A 24,262-nucleotide genomic window follows, 5' to 3' on the forward strand; every position below is an offset into this window, starting at 1 on the left:
ATAGGCCCAATGACTTTCACATTTAGACATCTAACACCACCTAGAGACAGTTTTATGTTTCTTATTTAGAGTCTCCCTTCATAAAAATTGTTTTTGTATTATTATGGGGATCATTTCTCCTTACATTTTTTCACCCTCTTGTAGTTTGAAATCGGCATTACTTTCTTTTGTGGAACATAAAATAAGATATTTTGAAAAATTGTCCAATTGTTCAACTACCAATTCAGATGTAGCTTCTGAAAAAAAAAGGGCCGTTGTAGTCTAAAAGTTTGTGTAATAAATTTGATGTTAAACAAACTAAAGTATTTATTTTTAAAGCTACTTTTTGTAATGTCTATTTAAGGATTTTCTCATTTCACACAATAATGACTTTAAATTATCTTTTAGTAGTAATCTCTCAGTCAAATTTGATGTGTGATTAATTTGCGATTAGTTCGATTAATTAATCGGCACATCATGTAATTAATTAGAATAAAAAATTGTATCGCCTGACAGCCCTAATTAGAATTTTTATCACCACAATTTGACATAATAATGAATTTAGTCAAATGTTGCCATTCATGCTTACGTAGATCAAATATTAAAAATCTTTTTAGAGTAAATCAACACCCCAAAGAAACAAATCCAACATCATATCTCACAACTGCAGCTATTTCCTATAACTGACTTTAAACTTAATAAACCTGAAATGTTAGAAATTATATTTTGCAGTTGGAATTTCTCTACGAATCTGGCAATTACAACTTAATACTTTACAATGTGACTCTTATTTTAAACTTTATTTCATGACTAGTTTGTTATTATTATTATTAAGAATAGTTTGGTTTAAGTTTAATTTAGGTTTCTATAGCTTTTTGCTGTTATTGCACCAGAATATTCATTGAATATTCAGTATTTAGTGGTCAACTACTATTTCACACAGCAGCTATCTTGACTACAGTTAAATTACTACCAAGAATATCTCTAGATTCTGTATGGCTCAGACTACCGTGTCAGTCAATTGGCCAGTTTGATTATCTGCCAGAAAAAAATAAATCATAAATATCATCGCTTAGAAAAGTAATAGCACACCTATCCTCAACTAGCCAGAGGACTTAAGGTGTCATTCACGTCTGTAGCACAACTGGATTGTTTAAATCCCTACCCCTTTGAATGAGCAATAGTATTACTGATGTTTGCCTTAAACTGCAATAATGAAAAACAGATGGCCACAAAAAGAGTTAGGAAATAAAATACTTCTCCACGTATCTTATTTTAAATGCAAAAGACCAAGTAGTAGGAAGAAGTAGTTGTAGGGGGGAAGAGAAAGAGGGAAAAGAGCAAAAGATTGTTGGGTTGCGTCTCAGGTACATGCCTTCATTCGTTTCAGTGGATTATTCATTTCCTTTTGAAGTGAAGCTGCTCGCCCAGCGAGGAATGTCTGAAAGGCAGCTGAAAGGAGACTCTCATATTTCTCCAAGAGCAGCTTGTCATCTGGGGGGTAAATGCGTCTGTAGAGAAAGAGGGAGAGAGAGAGAAAGAGTTTTATCTGATTATCTGATTTAGCGGCCTGGTCTGCCTGCTTTTCTAATCACTTAAACAAACCTCAATCGTTCTTTTCACACATGCATTTGTCCATTAATGCTGTGTATATACTAATGATTAATAAACTTGTCTTTATATTAGACGTTAAGACTAAACAAAAGCCAGAGACTTGTAAACCTTTGTCTATATCTGTGTGATGGATCTTCAGATCAGCGCCATATTGGGTTGTGTATATAATCAAAAGCAGCAACTGCTTTGCTTCAGGACCCAGATTTTACATTAGACATCAGATGGCGATCCACAATACCAAAAATGTGCAAAAAAAAACAACAACAAAAAACACTAGAAATGTGTTAATATTACTGGTAACACTTTACATCCACTATACATAGTTAATGTTAGATAATGCCCTATTTATGTTTGCAGTATTTGTTAATGTTTTGTTAATGTTAGTTAATTAAAATACAACTGTTTATTGTTAGTTCATATTAAAGAGAAGTTCATCCAAAAATTAAAATTACCCTCACCCTCAAGCCAACCTAGATGTATATGACATTCTTTTTTTCCCCAGCTGATTACAATCAGTTATATAAAAAAATATCCTAGCTCTTCAAAGCTTTATAATGCTGTGAATGGCAGCCCAAACTTTGAAGCCCCCAAAAAAGTGCATCCATCCATTATAAAAGTAACCCACACAGCTCCGGGGGGTTAATAAAGGACTTCTGAAGCAAATTGATGAGTTTTTGTAAGAAAATTATCCATATTTAACATTTAACATTATAAAGTTAAAATATAAAATATCGAGCTTCCAGTGGACCGCCTTCCATATTCAACTTACTAAGAAAGTGTAGCGCCTCTCGCAGTTCAAAATGCTTAGGGTACGTCCAATGTCTTCGGCAGGCCAGTTACGTTTTTTTTTTTCTTTCGTAAATTGAATACGAATGCGGTCCACTGGAAGCTAGATATATTACTTTATAAATGTGTTAAATATGGACATTTTTAATATAACTCCAATTGTATTTGTCTGAAAGAAGAATGTCATATACACCTAGGATGGCTTGTGGGTAAGTAAATTATGGGATAATTTGAATGATTGAATTATCCCTTTAATAAAATATTAAATTAACTTTAAAGTATTTTTCATTGTTAGTTCATGCTAACTAAAGTAGTTATCTAATGAAACATTGTAAAGTGTTACCACATCACCATGAATAAGACCAAATTAATATAAATTAGAAAACAATTTCAATTATATATAAACATAAACTGAAAATGACTAAACATTGCATTAGCTACGAGTCACAAATGTATGTGTGCCAAAATACTCTAGAGTTTGACTGGTCAGACTTTGATGTCAGCAACAAACATTTGGGTAGTGTTTTCCCTCCCTTTTAAATGTTGATAATGTATATGGCCTAACGTGAAGATCATAAGATGATACTGTACCATACCGTCAAACTGCAAGAATGATTTTGATTATTATCCTGGCTAATTACCAAATAAATAAATTTACATTTAATATAGAGGATTGAATTATAATAATATTATAATGTGATGTATGTAACTAAAAGTGTTGAAATGGTAAACAATATTTGGCTGCAGAATGCAGCATTTTACCAATCAGCATCAAGCAATCCCGAAAACTGTAATAAAATAATTTAATTTATTTGCATTTAGCATTGTTCACTTTTTTTCTTTTTCTTTTTAACAGACTGACCCACCATTTCAGAACCACTGATCAAAATAATGGCCGTCTCAATCTAAATAAACAGTGAAGGTGGAGCGAGCGACACATTATACATCCCGTATTTCCACATTTCCGTCTAATAAACTTAAACTCACTTGGCGTGTGACATTTAAAATGGCTCTTTTGGATTCCGGCTCCAATGTAATCAAAAGCTCAACTAATGTAAATGTTCAGATCAGACGATAAACCGCTCCAAATCCATTAAGAGCTACAAGCATGATGGACAAACTTATGTGAGAGAAGTAATCTAGTAAGAGTAAGTGGGCTTAGTCTTCGGCATATGGCATGTTGAAATCTGGGTCTGACCCACAAACCTCAAACACTTATTTTTCATGTTTCAGCATCTTTTGGGGTGTTTTTATTTAGTGTTAAATAGAACAGCAGTTATGCTCATAAACAAAAAAATAACCTATTTAGGAAAAGGCATTTGTTTTGTATTCCTCCTCTGAGACTCTGACGTGGAGGCTCTGTATTAAGGAGCGATTTGTTGCAATTACGAAGTGACTCGTTGTATGAAAAATGCAGCATATGCTAAATGGTGCAATTTCACTATGAAGAAGCCGCCCTACCTCTACAGTAAATACAAAGAGTTAGTTGAGTTAGATGCTTGTGTAACCAGGTCAGGTTAATCAAATCTTAATGGTAGGTCTTCGTTTGACAGATCCTGGTGTTTGAATTTAAATGTAACAAATAACAGGAGTAATAAAAAGCAAGAAGCATTTGGCTGCAAAGGAATTTGGCTTCTTTACAAAACATTAGTAGTCATTAAAGGAGCTACTTGGAGTTGTTTAATGTTCTGAAAAAAGCAATCTCCTCGTCTGACAAGAATACTGACAACTGCACCAGTGCTCTCAAATTACCGGTCATGAGTGAGGTAGTAAATATATTGCAAATATATTGTAATTTTTCTTTAAGGCTAACTATAAATTGCTGTGTAAATGAATGAATGAATGAATGAATGAATGAATGAATGAATGAACGAACGAACGAACGAACGAACGAACGAACGAACGAACGAACGAATGAATGAATGAAAATTTATTTTTTGTAACATAGCACCAGCCTAGAAATCTAAAAAGCACCCTAGCGGCAGCAAATCTAATCCGCCGCGAGTGTCGTCTATCAACTCTCAATACACTTCTGAGCTGTAAACGCCAAACTCCGGTCAGGCCAATCACATCGTGCATAGAGTCGGTAAGCGGGGCTTAACATAATGATGGCCGAGTTGTGCTTGCGTGCTTCGATTAAACACAGAAGCTGGCGAATGGCGGTCTTTCAGATCAGCTTTGACCGCGACTCTGGAAGACTTGGAGTTAAAGTTTTCTCTGAGAAAAGAACAAAGAATGGCACTGAAGTCATTCTTAAGAAGGGAAGATGTGTTCTGAGTTTTGCCGACCGGATACGGGGAATGTTTAATCTTAACTAGCTCTGCTTTACTTTCGTTGCTCTGGTTGGTTTTAGCGCTATCCACACATCCTACTATAAATTTATTCCTGCATTTAGACATGGCCTTTAATGTTGTCGCACCTCTCTCTCTCTCTCTCTCTCTCTCTCTCTCTCTCTCTCTCTCTCTCTCTCTCTCTCTCTCTCTCTCTCTCTCTCTCTCTCTCTCTCTCTCTCTCTATATATATATATATATATATATATAGTTTAGTAACTATTATTTATTTTTGTCCCAATTACTGAACAACAATTTTATAAACAGAATGTTCCCCAAACACTGGAATTGGACATGCTTTGGTGCCTTACTATCTTATTTTTCTGCCTACAAAGGCAGAATTTTTCAAGTTTTAGAAACAACCTTTGCTGTGTCCTCACATAAGAGCGTAAGAAATTGTTTCATACTGTCACATATCCCAAACCAAGCCACCAGAGACCCCACAGGTGTAAGCGAGCATTCTTACAGGATAACAATCGTCAAAGCGGCTTCCCTACCTGTAGTTCCCCAGGTGGCGCTTTTCGTGCTCGTCCCTCGAGACCTGCTTGCGGACTTGGGCCAGTCTTTCTTTCTGAAAGCACAACACAAGTGAATAAGTGGTGAGAAGTAGGAAGAATGACAAAGAAAGAATGCCCTGTTTCTGCCTGTGCTATCCTGCAGTGTAATTTAGCCACCCAAAACCGAATAACAATGTCTCTGAATGACTCGTTTCCCATATTACGAGGCATCTTAATGAAGTCTGAGAGTTAGCAGGCGCATATAACAGTCTCTCCTCTACACTTGTTAATACAGGGGGCCCATTCATAATTCATATAGATTTAACTCCCACTGTACCATTTTAATACATCAAAAACTATAATTGTGGAAAGGTCAGCTGGTCAATTTGCAGTGGCGCAGCAGGGTGTCTTCTATAATAGTCACTGATCTCTGTTAAATGCTGGTACAGGCATATTTCGCTCAGCCCCCAATCCCCAAATCTCACTCCTCTTTTGCATCTAGCTTTGCCCTTTGAAAATACCACCTACCTGCAGTCATCTCAACCTCATTCATCTCTTTATATAATAAAAAGTTGATCGAAAGACCAATCAAGGACTGGTGCACAAAGCTCCTTTTACTTACTCTGAAAACAAGCATTGTCTGTACATTTGCATTTTAAAATATGAATACTTAAATACCGGTATATTTTTTCAGTTGGAGGTTTTGCCACATTTTATTGATGGACATTTGGTCCCACTTTATATTAGGTGGCCGTCAACTTTATTTATATAGCGCTGTTACAATGACGATTGTTTCAAAGCAGCTTCACAGTGTTGAACAGGACAATATTGCAACAAAATATGATTTGGCTGTACAGTCGTTCTGGAAAAAACATTGATGTTATCAGCTTATTTTAATTTATCATATAACGACAATGTGGGCAGATCCCCATTATAGTTTATAGAATTAAATAAAACCTAATTAATTAATTTTATTTGATTATTTAGTTGAAAACTTAGATCGAAATTTGAGTGTCCCCAACTGAGCAATTCATGCTAAAGGCGACAGTGGCAAGGAACCAAAACTCCATCAGGACATGATGGAGAAAAATAAACCTTAGTAGTATCCAGGCTCAGTCGGGGTGCCAGTTCTCCTCTGACCAATTAACAAATAGTGTATGATTATTATTCTGGCAACCTTACAGGTCCGAAATCATATTAGATCGGAATATTCAAAAGTTCAAGGTATCACGCACTATTATGTACTTACATAAAAAAATTGTAGTTCAAAGAATTGTGTTTATATAAGTAGTACATACTATTACTTAAGGCCACCTAATATAAAGTGGGTCCGGACATTTTTCACAAAAGCACAAAGACTCAACAAGTTTGGTGTCATGGCTCTGACATCAAAACATTATTTTGCTTCATAACTTAACCGTGAGCTAATAAAATGTTGCTTTCTAACAACTGAATGGGTCGCACCAGTTCCTCTCTCCTGCGCTCGAGTAGGTGACGTTGTTTCTCCCAGTCTGATGAGCCGGCCGTCAGTTTCCGCATGGATCCCTGTCCGTACAGCCGTCGCTGCGCTTCTGCTTTCTGCTGGGCCAGATTTCGCCGTTTATCACTCGCTCTGTGTAGAAGGAAGGAAAAAAAAAAGCAGGAAATGCTCAAGTAATAGCACTCAAAGTAGCCCAAACTCCCAGCGAAATCCTGACAGACTCCGAGACTCCATACATCACTCGACTTGACAGCATTCAGCACTTCAAGATTTCATCGCTCACTGGCCCTTCAAATTTGCTGTTGTAAGTGGCCACTCAGGGTCAGTGAGCTCCTGCACCACTGGGGAACCCTCTCGTTTTATTGATACGACTTTCACACTTCTAAGTTCTTGTCGCTGAGTTATTGGTTTTGTACTGCCACTGCTGGGGAAATAACACAGGAGTCGCTTTGATATGTTACTGGGAAGAACTGGATCATTTGGGACACAGTAAACATCTGTGGAGACTTCCAAGAAAGTCACTGTGATAGAATGGTAGCAATGCATCCTTGAAATCTGATCCACTGCTGTATTGAGTTTGTCTGCTGTTGTTTCCTACTCTAGGACCATTGTTGGGCCACTCTGGTATATTTAGTACAAAGGGGTGACCTGGGATTTGAAGGCCAGGTCTACGGTAATCAATCACCGGATACCCTGCATACTGACATACAACTATAAACGCAGAGATGTATGCAGGCAATTATTCACACAAATTTAGAAAATACACATAAGCAAACATTCAAAACATGCATACATACACATACACACACATGCATATAAATATAAATAAATATTTTAAGCTAAATACAAAAAAATAAGTCTAAGACTAGTGAGATCAAATAATTTGCTCACCTTGTTATAACCATTTAAATTGAGTAAACTTTATAATTCACATTATATCAATTCAAATGACAAAAGAGAGGAATGCGCTATACATATGATATATGTGTCACAAGCATGTCCTGTCCTGTCGTCAACTGTGCTCGTTTATCTGATTAGTTCCCTCATCTACCTTGTGTATTTATACTCCCCATTCTGTCCGGTCCTTGGTCGGTTATTGTTGCTGTTAAAGGGGTACTTCAGCGCTGGAAAGATGAATCTGTATTTAAACTGGGTCATTAATGTAGTAGAAATGTGAAATTATTTTTGAAATTCAGTGCCTTCAAGACTGAGAAAAGACAGAAAATTTATTTTTGTCTCATGGGGATGAAAGAATTCCCAGAATGCTTCGCTGCCCTGTGAGGCCATTCCCAAAGCCACCACTACTGGATTACAGTGACTGAGTTCAGAAAGTACAATTAAATACTGAACATGTCTGTTCAATATAACGATCGAGTCTAAACAGCACTTACTCAGATTAGGAGTCAGATTACATTTAATGTCATAAATGAGCTGATGAGCTCTCAGGTAATCGCGACCACATTCGCGGCATACATTCACAACGCGAGTTCAGTCTGCCGCGTTTTCAGTTCATGCCTTTGGAAGCTTAACTTTCACAGAAATTAATTTGAGAAGTTAAAACACTTACATTGCTCACCATAGCTCTGTTTAAATTAATGCCTGCAGCTGCAAGCTGTGCTGTAAGTGTGATCTCCCATTCCCCATGCGTGAGTTGAAAACGTGGAAATGGCTCCCTCTGCTGGATGTAGCCTTTAGCCTCTGGGCAAACATGTCAATTTGCGTCACGAGAGGAATTTTTTCCAGAAATAAAATGCAAAAAATCTCTCGTCTCAGGGTAATATGAGGGGGGAAAGCACAATCATTTGAAAATACTCCAGGGTTTCTACTGATTCAAAGCCATATGCTAATCGCTGAAGTAACCCTTTAAGGTGATTGTTTGTACGTATGGTTAATGTTTGAAGTAAAGTCTGTGTCGAACCCTCATCCCCTGTGTTGCACTCTTCCTACTCCTCCTCAACTTCAACCCACCGTGACAATATGATATCATGATATATGATATACTATCTGTAAAGTACTTATTCGCACAAACAAGAACTACAACAGTAACTCTTAACCAGAACTTCATCCACATAAAAAGTAGTCCCACTGCTTAAAGTGTGATTTTGACAACTTTAGGCAACTAGTACATTTTTGGGCAAAAGTTTTATTTTGTGTTTTTTGATTTTTTTTACTTCAGTCAAGAATAGTTCTTTTAACTTAAACCAAAATACAATGGTCCCAAACTATTTAAAGCAAGTGAGATTTGTTTTGAAGTGCCCCATTATGTTTTTTGATTGTATTCCCTTTAATGCAGTGTGTAATATATCTGTCAGTGCATGTAAACTTTCTGCAAAGTTTGAAAGTCAAAAGTGCACGATAAATAAACGCCTCCCAAAAGAAAGAATCGACTCTGAACCGCCTATAGGAGTTATTTGTAATTTGAATCCCACTGTTTGCCAGTTCTATACATTTGTCCCCAGTTTATTTGGACCAGCTTGCTCCTTGCGCAAAATCTGTAAGTGAATAATTGTTGATGTATATATTTTCTACCGGGTGTTCAGAATACGTAGCATTATGTTTTACTGTATATTGTGTAGGCCTCTGACTAACCGGCAAACTCGTCTTACTGAAATATATCTGCTAACCAGCTATGAGCCGCTATTGCCTAAAACTGAGTTTATTAAATGCAGATTGTCTGTCATTCTAACTACTTTGAGTGAAGATGAAGGATGAAGCAAGATTTGTTTTACAAACATTTACATTTACATTTAATCATTTAGCAGATGCTTTTATCCAAAGCGACTTACAAAAAAGGGGAGAGCAATAGAAGCAATGAAACAAACAAGGCCAACAACCTGTAAGAGCTGTCAGAAGTCTCAGCTAATTAGCACAGTACACACATTTTTTTTTTTGGACAAACAAACAAAAATGAATGGATAGTAGTGCTATTCTTTATTGGTCAGGTGCAATTGGAAGAGATGTGTCTTAAGATGTTTTTTAAAAAAAATGGCTACAGATTCAGCAGCACGAATTGAGATCGGCAGGTCATTCCACCAGGTGGGAACGGTCCAGGAAAATGTCGGTGAGAGCGATTTCATGCCTCTTTGGGATGGAACCACGAGGCGTCGCTCACTCGCAGAACGCAAGCTTCTGGAGGGTGTGTAAGTCTGAACAAGCGAGTTTAGGTATATTGGTGCAGAGCCAGTGGTTGTTTTGTAGGCGAGAACTAGTGCCTTGAATTTGATGCGAGCAGCCATTGGTAACCAGTGCAGTCTGATGAAGAGAGGCGTAACATGCGCTCTCTTCGGCTCATTAAAGACCGCTCTCACCGCTGGATTCTGGATCAGCTGCAAGGGTTTGATAGTGCATGCTGGAAGCCATTTATGTTACATCAGCCATTCACGTTAGTGCTTGGCTAACGTATGTACTGTTAGTGATACAATTAATAAAGTTCTGCATGTGCACCGAAATAATTTACAAATATACACATCGGTTTGTGATGGTGAGGAATTACAGTTACATCATCTCATAATGGTTAGGTTGAATAACTAGTTCTTCTAATGTTTCATCATCGGACTCGCACTCGGATTTTATATGGTAAAATCGACATAATTTTTTACTGTCTACAGTGTACAATTACTGAGCTTTAGGAAGCCTCCGGACAGAGCTGAAGGTCAGTTACAGTAATGACCATTTATATTCCAACACGCGCTGTAAGTGGTAGACAAATCACAACAGACTGGGCCATCTGGCCAATCAGAGCAGAGTAGGTTAGGGATTTAGAGAGACGAGTCATTTGAGAATCATTGAAAAATGTGGAAACTGCCTTTAAAATAGCATAATAGGGGTGCTTTAAACCTTATTGTCTTTACTGTCTGCACAGTTTTGGGCCCCTTTAGAAGTTTTGACATGCTCTGACAATTTTGTTTTTTTCAGTTGCTTATAAACATTTTAATGGCACATGTGTAATTTCACTGTATTCAGCACAAACTGGGCTACTATAATATGTGAACAACGTGTATGTAGATGCTTGTGTTTTTGAGAGAATAACGTTTATGCATGTTTAAAAAAAAAAAAAAAAAAAAATTAAGTCATTGAATTAAGGCTACAAAACACACAATAGATATATGTCCACAAGACTTTTGACTAAATTGTTTTGTTGCCAAGAGTTTTTGCTTCAAACTGATGTGAGAATCATTGTGCCTGCTCATTCACATACAGCAATATATTGACAAGGGGTGTATGCGAAGGGGTGTAAATTATCATGAATAAAGCTGTGATTTACACCCTAGGAGACAATAGAACACTTAAGGACCTGCATAATGAATGAGCCTGACTAAAGGAACAGGACAAAATACATTTTGTTGTAGTTTAAATATAGTCAACTATATGAACTGAGATCCAAAGGTACATTACAAAGGTCTATAATATTTAAAATTATCAAAATATTTGACATTACTATTTTTCATATTTGCGAAAAAAAGGTTCATGCTAAAATATTTTAATATTGTGACATTGAACAATTCAGTATTTCATATAATTTTGTCATGTAAAATCATATAAAAATGTCTAAATCATTTGATTTTGTAAACTTTCCGTTACACACAATACTCAAATATCATTTAGAGTTTTGTGTTCATTTACGAAATGTGCCGTGCAATACATAATCGCGCCAGCGCCTATTAAAGGCTATAGTCTGCTATATTTGCTTATTATTTATTAAATTCAAACAAAAAAAATTAATGAACTTAATGAAGTGGTCAAAATCATGTCTGACTCATTCCATATCTCCCGACATATTGCGCATCTTATGATATGTCCTTTTTTATTCATGCTGTTCAATTTTCATAATCTACATTGATTAAATAAAAAAATTAAATAAAAATGCATTAGGCTATAATATTTAAACACCAATATAAAACAAAATATGTTTTAATGGCTACAACAAGTAGCCTATTGTACACAAAACATATAGCATCTGAGCAGAACATTTGTGAACAAAAGCTTTATTGATGTGACACTTGTGAACACTTCATAATATGTCCAAAACAGACCAAAGAAATATTGTCAAAACCGTATAATGTCTATGATATTTTATGTTGCAGCAGGATTCATATTTAAACAGTCTTTTGCAAATTAATATTAACAGACACTAACAGAATAAACTTACCTCACAATCATCGGTTCAATTCGTTTCAGCAGCTTTTTTTCTGATGTAAATAAATCCAGTATTATTCCTCACTGTGTCTCAAAACTATTTAAAGAGCATGCACTAATCTTAATGTGTTTATTTTCCAGTTGATGTGGGCGTTGATTGTTTGCATGGACCGAGTCATTATTTGAATTTCAAAATAATTTGTGCTCCATGGGCGTGGCCACATTACTGACATCTCTCTCTCTTTAAACAAATGACATGAATAAAAAAATATTTGTTTTTTATTTAATTTACATTATTTACATTTCAAAGTTTCTTTAGTCATATTTCTCATGATTGTGTGACACGAATTCACTAAGTTACAGTTACATTTTCTGAAAAAGATCAGATTGGACTTCATTGACAGAGAGGCTGTCAACATTTTTTTTTTTATTGTGAGTGTACACAAATAAAAGTAGATATTTAACAGATCATAATGATGTATAACACTTGCCTGAATTATACAAATCGACAGAGTTATTTGAGTCTCTTTGGGATGACAATCCAGACCCACATCAAGATGTTGGGTGTGGGAACCCAACATATATGGGAACCCAACAGGGCTCAATCCGTGGGGCAGAATAAATGTTTTTCTTTTTTAATTCCCTCTGCATGCAATAGGATAGCACTACAACCAACCAGAGCACTATCAGTGGTGAGACAACAATCACAAGTAGGTGTGGCTGAGTACTATGCGTTTTCCTACCAGCGGAGCCGTATCCGGTCGGCAAAACTCTGAACATATCTTCCTTTTTTAAGAATGACTTCATTGCTGTTCTATGTTCTTTTCTCAAAGAAAAGCCTAACTCAAAGTCAGCCATCTTCTTTTTTTCTTTTTCAGGTAGCAGGGAATTCACGTGGAAAGGTCGCAACTCTGCCGTCTTTATGATAAGCCAGAGCAGGCTCTGTGTTAAGATCACCCATCGAATCTATACACAGTGTGTTTGGCCTGAATATAGTTTGGTTTTCATGAGTTGCTAGATGACCCTAGCTGCAAATTACATTTGCTACAGCTAGGATTCACCTAGATTTCTAGGCTAACTGATAAAAAATAAAAATAAAAGATAAAATGAGGTAAAAAAAAAAAAAAAAAATATATATATATATATATATATATATATATATATATATATATATATATATATATATATATATATATATATATATATATATTAGTAGTTTATATATATATATATATATATATATATATATATATATATATATATATATATATATATATATATAGTTTATTATATTCTGTGGTAATCAATCTTGAGTTGAATTTGTATTTAGTTAAGAAACCTGTATAAACTGTTTTTATACATCTACTAAAAATCACCTTGATATCAGTTGTATAAGGTCCACTGCAAAAATGACTCAGTTAGTTCTGTGAAAGAAGATGGATAGTCCTGAAAAGGATGGAAGTTTTTTTTTTTTTTGCAAATGCCACTTTAAACATTTTGTTATACAAGGCATTGACTTTTATATAATTTAAGTGTAGCTTGAGTGTACAGAAGTACTTTTGGGGCCTTCAAACTGCAACAGAAAATACTGTAAATACCACAGGTTCTGCACATAATGCAAAAAGCTCAATAAGCAAAAACACCACAATCCTTTTCATTCTTATTTTAAATCAAACATCACAAGGACCCATCAAAGATTTTCAGGTAACTTTTTTAGTAGAGATCAAAGAATCAATATTTTCGAAAGCACAGAAAACTGGTGGACAGCCAACAATGGAGAGTGAGTTTTCTGATTAACTCATTCTTTTCTCTTTCTAATGGGACTCTTGAGAGAGTATTGCTTCATACCTGATGTTGAGCAGTTTCAGGGCATCGAGTAAAACCCCCTTCTTCACATCGTAATCAATCTTTTGATCTGTCCCAAAACTCGGGGCACGATTGATCTAGAGAGAGAGACGGAGAGAGAGAGAGAGAGAGAGAGAGAGAGAGAGAGAGAGAGAGAGAGAGAGAGAATGTTTTTGCTTTCATATTGTTTTCTTCAATTTCAAAATCAAAACCTGAAGCAATCACCTACTTTTAAAGGGGACTGAGAAGCGACAGTAGAAATGATCGCTATTACCCATTACTAAAATCAAAGTGCATCGGCTGTTATTAAAAATAAGTTCTGTCTAATACAAACCACAATTGGCACAGATGTTGAGAATATGTGGCTCATGTACTCGAAGACTTCTGAAGCTAAAAGACAGCTTTGTTGTGAGAAAAAGACAGAAATGTACATCACTATACACTGATAAATTCCCCTTCCAATGAGTTCTTAACTGCTGAAACCAGACCAGTCAATGACGCAAGAACCAGATCAGTCTGATTTGCAAATGGATCACTGCACGCTAGCTCAAGAAAATCACTGAAACGGTTAGACTCAAAAGAAAAAATTTGGTCACAAATCAGTCATTGCTACAGTAGATCACTACATCTCTTTTGAACATATGCACCATGTTTGTGCAGTTATCTTGCTCACAAAAATTACTAGGTAGAATCTCTACAACCACATCCATACTGGATACAGCCACTTTTCCAGATCCTGTCAGAAGACATCCATTTAAGTTTGGTATACATAACTGTCAGCAGTTAAAAAAAAAAAGTAGTTTGTCTGGTACCTAAAACTTAGAAAGAAAAGAAAGAAAATCATATGGGTTTGTAACAACATGAGAGTAAGTAAATGATAACCTCTATGGCGTGAAGTGCTGCATGCAGGTCATGCGACGTTCAAAGTTCAAACAATTGCAGCTTTAATCTTGTTTGCTGTTGAGCTTTCAAAGCACAGTGATTACCAGACATATTGTGTGCCATTAAATAAAAAAATAAAAATGAAGTCTGCATGTCTGTTTACATTTACTTTAAATGTCTGCTACTCTTAAGTGCTAAAGACATTTCCTGACTTGCTTGTTACATGACAAAACATCTGCTGTACTTTAAAAATGAAGTCTGATTGGGACAAAGACGACCAACCAACCAGCTCATTATGCTCATTAAATTTAGGATTTGTTTTGTTAGGTTTTAGGTCTTGGACAGCGCTGCTGGTTTTGACCATCTGACCTGGTTCTACTTTTGGAGTCTGAATTCTCCCGCAGTACATTGCTTGCTTGCTTGCTTGGGCTGTCTTGCCATTTTATCAGCCTGATCTTGACCATGAGCTTGGACCTCTCTGATACCGTCTGCCCCTTGTTTGATCTCTCTGTTCATATGACCTAGACTCTTGCCTCACAACTGGATATTATTTGCTGAAGGGCTGATCTGGATTTCGACCCCAGACTATTTGAATTCCCCTCTGCCTACTGCCCAGAGTTGGTTCAGAGCCCAGTGGCTTGCATTGTTTTATATATGTGTTTGTGACTTTTCTGCTTTTGGGTTCTTACTTTCAGAGAATGTAACAGAACCACCAATGATGATGCCAACAGACATCACCACTTGATAGGCACAATGTTTTATCTTTCTGAACAGAGAAACTATTCAAGTGCTGCCCCTTCGTGGACGTCTGACAGCTGACTGGGAAAGCAATGATCACTAAATACAAATATATTGTGTGAGCCCTTTCATTCTGCCATTCCTCAGTGTAATGAGCACGCAGTTACATTTTATATGTATCAGATCAGCTTTGTTTGGGTTGCTTTGGCCGAAATAATGGCACAATCTAAACGCATGAAAACCATTCTGTTTTACATATTTGTTTAAATTTAATCATTTATAACCATTCAGAATCATTTGAGCAGTTAATTAGAGATAATTGAGCAATAGAATGTCTTTCCGTGCATTAGTATAATCTGTCACATTCCTGCCAACACAAGCTAATTCATCAGATGCCAGAGCTATTTTCTCTGTGGAACTGAAAAAAAAAAAAAACTGCACAGGAAATGAGACCAGCTCGTGATATCTGCACAATCGCAGTGATGTATGGTAATATTCATGCATAACTTTTATGCTCAGTGCTGCAGTATTTGAAATGTTGACCAGAAACTCAATCTTTTGCCATTCGTATATTGTTGCAAGAGACAGAAAAATTATTCATTCAAGAAATACAAGTGAAAGATGCTTGCAACTTTCTTAATAAATAACTTGCCATATTGTAGTTTAAGAAACACAGAAACACTGGTCAAAAGTTTGAAATAATTCAAATGTTTTTATTATTTTTGTCTTATTCCTACCATGGCTTAAAGGTGGGGCAAGCTTTGGGGGTCATTTATATGCACAGCCCCAACATTTGTATCTGTCCAAACATGTTCATTGTCAGGCTAAAGTGATGGAGCTGAATCATCGGGACAGCAGGTAAACAAGCTTCACGCGAGGATAGCAAAAATGGCAGCTCTCATGGACACGTGTCATGTTCCAGGCTGTGCAGGAGACTTTTCTACCCTTCCCACAGATAAAAAATGTCAACAGTCATGGTTGATGTTTATAATCGGATACCAAGAAATTTTAATTCAAGATCGTTTGTTTGCTCGGCCCATTTCAAGCAAGCTTCGCTCAGCGTCTTAAACTGAAGAAAGTGGCAATTACAACTATATTCCTGCATGCAGTAAGTAGCGATTTTATCCACTTATTGACTGTTTAAACAATTTCTGATTAAATTGAACGTTTCTTAGAGAGACAGCATTGCCTAGATAATGCAAGATGCCAGTACAGTAACAATAGGAAACACCAAGTAGTACCATACAAAACTCAATAGTGTGTCTAATGACAAAGGTGAATATTATTTTGTATTACAAAAAAACAACCGTAGATAAGTTGCTTACAGATCGTTCACTCAATCCTTCTAGCAAACGTCACCTTTTCCACCATATAAGTTAAAACAATAGTCATTTGACAAGGCTATTCATTTTGTAAATATATATATATATATATATATATATATATATATATATATATATATATATATATATATATATATATATATATATATATATATATATATATATATATATATATAACTTAAGTATGATGTTTTTGCATGCTTGCATTTCCGAGTACATCACAGTCACTGCGTAGCCCACATTGTGACTAACGTTATATAAACATGCAATATCATTGACGCAAAAAAGACGAGTCATCACTGGTTTCGTTTTTTTTCTGAAGGAAGGAAGAGCGTTCTTGCTTGCGGTTACCAGATTTCAGTAATTTAAATCCCCCAATCAGAGCTTTTCTGTGAAAAGAACACGTATACTATCTGGTGTTTTACATAAACATGCACAATCTGGCAACCTTATGCACGCAAGCTCTCTCTCATGCGCGGTCGGCACGGATGATCTGAAATGGACCTGTAAAACTGTATCTGGACAATTTTTGCCCTTAAATAAGCCACATACCCTCTATGTAGATATCAGAGAACAATTTAACATATTGTTTCAAATCATTCTAGGGCACCTTTAATTTATTTAAATCACAAATACAGCAAAACTTAATTATTATTAGTTTAAATATAATTAGTTTTATTTTAAAATACTTTAAACTAAAATACTTTATTTACAACATTTTTTTGAAGTAGAAATAATATTTTGCAATATTATACATGTCGTCATTTTTAATCAATGCATCCCTTGATGAATAATTATGATTTCTTATACTTATTATTTTTTCTAAATCATTAGAATGGTATAGTTCTATAGAACAGTTTCACACAAAAGTATAACATTGATAATATCAATGCGGGTCAGGCTAAAAATTGGAGAAGAAAGATCTTAATGCGAGATCCAGGCTGTCAGTGGCCATTTAGCGTTCATACCGCAGAGAACAGCTTAACCTCAGCCACTCCTTCAGAAATTTGCCTCTGGCTCTTATGTACCAAACCAATTTTAAAAAAAGTGTATAAATTGTGAATAAAAAAGGAATGCAATAATTTACACATCTCATAAACTTATATTGTATTCACAATAGAATATAGATAACTGTTGAAAATGAGACATTTTGAAATGTCATGCCAAATATTTGCTATTTTGGATTTCATGAGAGCTTCATTCCTAAAAAGTTGGGACAGGTAGCAATAAGAGGCCGGAAAAGTTAAATGTGCATATAAGGAAAAGCTGTGGGACCAATTTGCAACTTATTAGGTCAATTGGCAACATGATTGGTTATAAAAAGTGCCTCTCAGAGTGGCAGTGTCTCTCAGAAGCCAAGATGGGCAGAAAAATTGCGAAGAGTTTGCAATCACAACATAGGCTCAGGAATACTTCCAGAAAACACTTTCGATGAACACAATCCACTGTGCCATTCACTGTTGCTGGCTAAAACTCTATAGGTCAAAAAAGAAGCCATATCTAAACATGATCTAAAAGCACAGGCATTTTCTCTAAGCCAAGGTTCATTTAAAATGGACTGTGGCAAAGAGGAAAACTGTTCAGTGGTCAGACAACTCAAAATTTGAAGTTCTTTTTGGAAAATTGGGGTGCCATGTCATCTGGACTAAAGAGGACAAGTATAACCCAAATTGTTATTAGCGCTTAGTTTAGAAGCCTGCCTCTCTGATTGTATGGGGTTGCATAAGTGTGTGTGACATGGGCAACTTACACATCTGGAAAGACACCACCAATGCTGAAATGTATATCCGAGTTCTAGAACAAAATATGCTCCCATCCAGGCCTCATCTCTTTAAAGGGAAGACCTTGCATTTTTCAACATGACCACATACTACATGAATTACAACATCATGGTTGCGTAGAAGAAGGATCTGGGTACTGAAATGGCCAGCCAGCTGCCCAGATCTTTCACCCATAGAAAACATTAGGCACATCATAAAGAGGAAGATGCGACAAAGAAGACCTAAGATATTTGAGCAACTAGAAGCCTGTATTAGACAAGAATGTAACAACATTCCTATTCCTAAACTTGAGCAACTTGTCTTTTCAGTCCCCAGAGATTTGCAGACTGTTATAAAAAGAAGAGGGGATGCCACACAGTGCTAAACATGACCTTGTCCCAACTTTTTTGGAATCGGGTTTGTAGATAGTGGTTACAGATATAGTTAAATTATATTAAACAGGCAATCTTTAGTCTTATTATTCTATAACATGTTCCAGAGCAAACAGATTTTCTTTAAGGGGAAAATTAAGTGTTAAGTGATGTTTTAATATTTAGGCTATATTAGTCATGTATGGCCTACTTGAATGCTGCTTTTGTACGTTTGACTGAATTGTTTGCTTGTGTGTTATTTCTTTTATGCTACTGTTGCTAATTTAAATATATTTGGTATTGAGAAAGGATTACAATGATTAGCATTATGCTCAACTCTACATAATGCAATAAGCTTCAATGAAGCGACTCAACATTTCTTCGTTACTAGTTCAAAAGTGACATTTTCGAATTAGTGCGGTGGCTTGGGCTCAACTGTCAAACTCAACCAGGTGGAAGGAAGTAGTTCTGCACACACAAAATTTTTTTTTTTTTAAAGACCATTGTTGTTTCTTGTTTATTTACTTCCTTGTGCTGTTGAACAGATGTATAAATGCAATATCACACTCGTAGCCATGCGATACGGCTGTATATCAACATGCTTTGATTACCTATGACACTCAAAATGTGCCTAAGACCAAATCACAGCCCTTTCACAGATCTACTCCTTTGAAATTGCTCATATATACATACACAGGATAATAAGAAATTAACTAGAATCTGGTGGAAATAATTAGTCAAAATATTTGTAACTGTGAAAACAAAATTAAACCATAACAACCAAAGAAACATAAAGAAAACAAAGGAATAATAATATACAAACTAATGCTGCATCCAAAATCGCATACTATTTGAGTAGGTACTACATTTGAATTTGCATGTACTTTGCAACCATTAAAAAAAGTATGTTCTACTATGAATATGGGTAGTATAAATGAAATCTGAACATACTACATCCACCATGTTGTTACTGCCACCTGACTTACCAGCGTCAGTTAGGTTGCTTCACGGCCATTCACAATTCCTCTCCAGTGGCCTCATGGGATAGTAGAGTGACCATCGAAAGTGCACTTCAGAATCTTAGTGTAGTAAGTCAGTAGTAAGAAATCGGCTGTTCTGTCCAACCGTACGGGGTGGAGACCCAGGCACAGTCCCAGGGATGGAGAGACCAGGAAACACTGAGGACCAGGGCAAGGCCAAGGTGGAACCGCGGTGACGAGCGATCGAGGTGGAGCCAGGGTGACAGATGACCAGTGTGTGACTGAGGACCGAGAAGAAGCTGGAGAAAAGGAAGAGCCCAAACACTGCCAAAAGAATTGAAGCGACAAGGCTGAGCAATAGTCCCAGAAATCCGTGGCAGAAGCAAAGTAACGGAGAACTAAGGAAGCCCAGTGTAGCCAAAAGAGTAACGGCCAAGAAGGACCTGAGGGAACTAGGAGCCAAGGCAGAGACAATTGGTCTACAGGCCGAGGTGGAGTAATGGACTTAGAGGCCTGAGGAGGAGCCAGGGAGTCCCCAAACCAAGGCAGAGGATGAGAAGCCCAAGACCGATCTGAGCAGTTGAGCTGAACCAGGGCTGAAGAGAGGAAGTGACAAACAAACTATGACAAAAATTGAACGTGACATCATAATTGAGCACCAAATTAGCATATTAGAATGATTTCTGAAGACTAGAGTAATGGCTGCTGAAAATTAAGCTGTACCATCATTTTAAAATATAGCACAAAAAAAAAAAAAAAAAAAAAAAATTAAGATAGAATATCTGATTTCAGAGTAAAACAGTTTTACTCTATATTTTTGATCAGAGACTTCTTTCTACAGTGTATATTCCCTGCCCGAGCCTGGAATTTTTGCAAGGTTTTCCTTTCCTGTGCCCCTTTCTTTGTCTTGCACGAGGAATGGAAGCTGCATTCATAATCCACACTGTTATGAATTTCTGCACGGATTATATACTTTCACTTTAGAATGAGTACCAATTTGGGAGCAAATTGCTTGAATGGTGTGTTTAATATTAGTAGCAATACTATTCTTAATGAAAAACATAACAACAGAACAGTACAATGAACAAATGGGCGCTTCTACATTTAGCTTTGAAACTGAATCTTCCGCTGTATATTGTCAGCTTCTCACTCGTGATCAATTAAATCTGACTCCATATCGGTACATATGACCGTTTATGATTTCTTACAGCTATATCTATAACGAAAAACATTTACAAGTCTTGACATCATATCCAAGAGATAAGTATGTAAGTCAGTAAATTTGAGTAAAATCATAGGCTTTTTGTATCCCGTGCGAATGTGCCACGCAACACTTAGATGTGGGCGAGTAATTTCTAAATCACAGAGGTCCTTACAGAAAAATAGGGTGTCAAAATTGTACCTTTAGCTTGTCGCTGGGGCAGTACCCTTAAAAGGACATCTTTGTACCTGTTTTACTCCTAAAAGGTGCATATTAGTACCTTTGAGTACAAATGCGTACCTTAAGGTACTACTATGAACCTTTTTGTGGTAAAAATGGTACAATGTTGTTCTTTTAAGGATACTGCCCCAGCGACAAGCTGTTGTACCCCTTAAGGTACAATTTTGACACCCTATTTTTCTGTGTGTAGATTATACTAATCCCATGCGAATAGGGCTTTAGTCTAATTGGGTGGGCAGAAAGCTATGGGATAATCATAAATAATATAATATATATATTGTTTGTTTGTTTAAAAGCGGACATTTTTAAAGCTTTCTATACACATTTCTCATGTCTGTGAGGCAAGTAGCCTGTTGAGTTTCGGTTTATTTATGAGACACGCTCCAGTTCCTCAGCAATGAAAACGATCGCTCCTGCGACTTCGTCACGATTATATTCTGCTATTTGCTTCTTATTTATTAAATCCAGGCAATTGGCCAAATAAACCTTTATTAAAATTAAGATACAATTTATTCAAAATGAAAGAAATGCTTTCTACCAAAGAAAACTTAATATTAAACTAAATATATTTCTGACCCACTCACATCTTTGCACCTATCATAATCAGAATGTACAAATAATATTATAATATTTAAACATATGAACATTGTCAGGCTTGATTTTTTTTTATTTTATTTTTTACCTGATCTAAGCTCTAACTTTTTCAAAAACATGATACAATCTTTTGATGGGTAGTGCACACATGAACCAAAACTAACTGCCATTATATTAAAGCAAGAAATACTGGAAAATAATATCAAATGTAATACAAGCTGTCAGAGTGTTATTGATGATTAATAAATCAGCTATAAATAAAACATACAGCCATTGAATAATATTATTATTTTACTGAGTAATTTTCTCCTTCATAGTACTATTTATTTAGCTGTCAGGAATAAAATGTTTAAATAAAATATATTGGTTATCAGATAAGATAACTAGACATTTTTGTGAAATAATCATTACGCATTGTATGTATGTATGTGTATGTGTGTGTGTGTGTGTGTGTGTGTGTGTGTGTGTGTGTGTGTGTGTGTGTGTGTGTGTGTGTGTGTGTGTGTGTGTGTGTGTGTGTGTGTGTGTGTGTGTGTGTGTGTGTGTGTGTGTGTGTGTGTGTGTGTGTGTGTATATATATATATATACAATTATTATTTTTTTTTACATCTCACAACATTTTGTCACATTTTTTTTTGGTCTTTTGATAGGATATCATATATTTTTATCATATCCTTTATTCAAAAAAACAAATTGATTTGAGGAATGAGGATGAGTAAAGGGCAGCAGATATTTTTTTGGAATAACTATTCCTAATGCCATTTATCATCAGGTAAGTATTCTGAAGGGGTTTTCTTCAACTCAGATAATAATATGCTCTTCTGTATTCCATCTATGACAAATAACAGCAAAAGCATTCGCTCACTCTGCTGCCAGCACCGATATGGCAAAAATTTGTTTTGGGTACAGCTTTGCACATTACAGGGTGTAAGACACACAGCATTAGTGCTTCAGCATCAGCACGGACAAACGGTTTGAGAAAGATGGCAGCAACAGAGAGAGATGACAGCACACACAGCCACCCCTTGCTGGGCTCTTAATAGAGCTGCCCCGCTCGAATGTTAATCTCTCTCAGAAAGGTGATCGCTTAGGAGAGGACCGTAAGATAATATTTACATCACAACTGAGTGTCGGAGGGGGGTTTGGCGGGAGGGTGGACTAAATCAATGAATTTACTGTATCAGCCGTAACCTTAGCAGCAGTAACTGTAGCAGCAGTAGCTGATCCGGCTCACGCTTTCTTAGCTCTCCAAACCGGGCCACGTCACCTCTCGCTGAGTAGATGCCCCGCAGATGGCCCGTTTCACAAAGCAACAAAGACACCTCATCAAGATCTGCCATGCAGGAGTCCTGCAGATTTAGGATGTCAGCCATGTTTTCAATTTTTTTCTTAATAATTCAACACTTTTGACAAAAATCGTTCTGACGCAAGTAGATTTTACAAAAGCTCCTTGACACCTTTAAAAGACATTACTGATATTTAATTTGCACACCTTCATTGTGGTTTTACTGAGACTTGTGGTATGGGGTCAAACGACAGGAAACCCAGCTGTTTTGAGATTAATGTATCTCTGTAGAGAGCCAATTCACAATTGTGGCTGTTAGCTCTGAAGTTGTTCATATGCTAGTGCATACTTAAAAGCTGAACAAAAGTCAAACTATAGCAGATAGACACTTCAAATTTACACGCTTTCACTAGCTGGAAAAGAGCAAAAATACTGATGATCGTATAGAAATGCTTGCCCGATAACACAAATTATCTACTGTCAATGGACCTTAGTCAGGGTATATATACACAATACTGCCAAAAGTTTTGGAACGCCTGCTTTTACATGCACGTGAACTTTAATAACATCCCATTCTTAAGCCATAGGGTTTAATATGGAGTTGGCCCACCCTTTGCAGCTATAACAGCTTCAATTCTTCTGGAAGGCTTTCCATAACATTTAGGAGTGTGTTTATGGGAATGTTTGGCCATTCTTCTAGAAGCACATTTGTGAGGTCAGGCACTGATGTTGGACAAGAAGCCTATTGGGTTGGGGTCAGGACTGTCAAGTTCCTCCACACCAAACTCGCTCATCAATGTCTTTTTGGACCTTGCTTTGTGCACTGGTGCACAGTTATGTAGGAACAGGAAGGGGCCATCCCTAAATTTTTCCTACAAAGTTTGGAGCATGAAATTGTCCAAAATGTCTTGGTATGCTGAAGCATTTAGATCCTTTCACTGGAACCAAGGGGAGAAGCCCGACGTCTGAAAAACAGCCCCACATCATAATCCACCCTCCACCAAACTTTACACATGACCTGACTCATCCATTGAATTGCCAGACAAAGAAGCATGATTCGTATCCACTGATCAAGAGTCCAGTGGTGGCTGCTTTACACCACTGCATCCGATGCTTTGCATTGCACTTGGAGATGTAAGGCTTGGCTGCAGCTGCTCGGCCATGAAAACACATTCCATTAAGCTCTAAGAACTGTTCTTGA

At 36.5% G+C, this 24,262-nt stretch overlaps 1 protein-coding gene across 4 annotated transcripts in view; it reads right to left on the minus strand.

Moving 5' to 3' along the window:
- ttll7 (tubulin tyrosine ligase-like family, member 7) overlaps positions 1 to 24,262 on the minus strand; it is a 141,589-nt gene that overhangs the window by 41,324 nt on the left and 76,003 nt on the right. For all 4 annotated transcript variants that reach the window (XM_067431714.1, XM_067431711.1, XM_067431712.1 and 1 more), the window contains 4 exons: positions 13,671 to 13,765; positions 6,671 to 6,818; positions 5,207 to 5,280; positions 1,355 to 1,490 (listed from right to left, as the gene is read on the minus strand). In XM_067431714.1, the coding sequence (XP_067287815.1) occupies positions 1,355 to 1,490; positions 5,207 to 5,280; positions 6,671 to 6,818; positions 13,671 to 13,765 (453 nt within the window). The remainder of the gene's footprint in view (positions 1 to 1,354; positions 1,491 to 5,206; positions 5,281 to 6,670; positions 6,819 to 13,670; positions 13,766 to 24,262) is intronic.

This window comes from Pseudorasbora parva, chromosome 22, assembly GCF_024679245.1.
Source record: "Pseudorasbora parva isolate DD20220531a chromosome 22, ASM2467924v1, whole genome shotgun sequence".
Classification (NCBI taxonomy): Eukaryota; Metazoa; Chordata; class Actinopteri; order Cypriniformes; family Gobionidae; genus Pseudorasbora; species Pseudorasbora parva.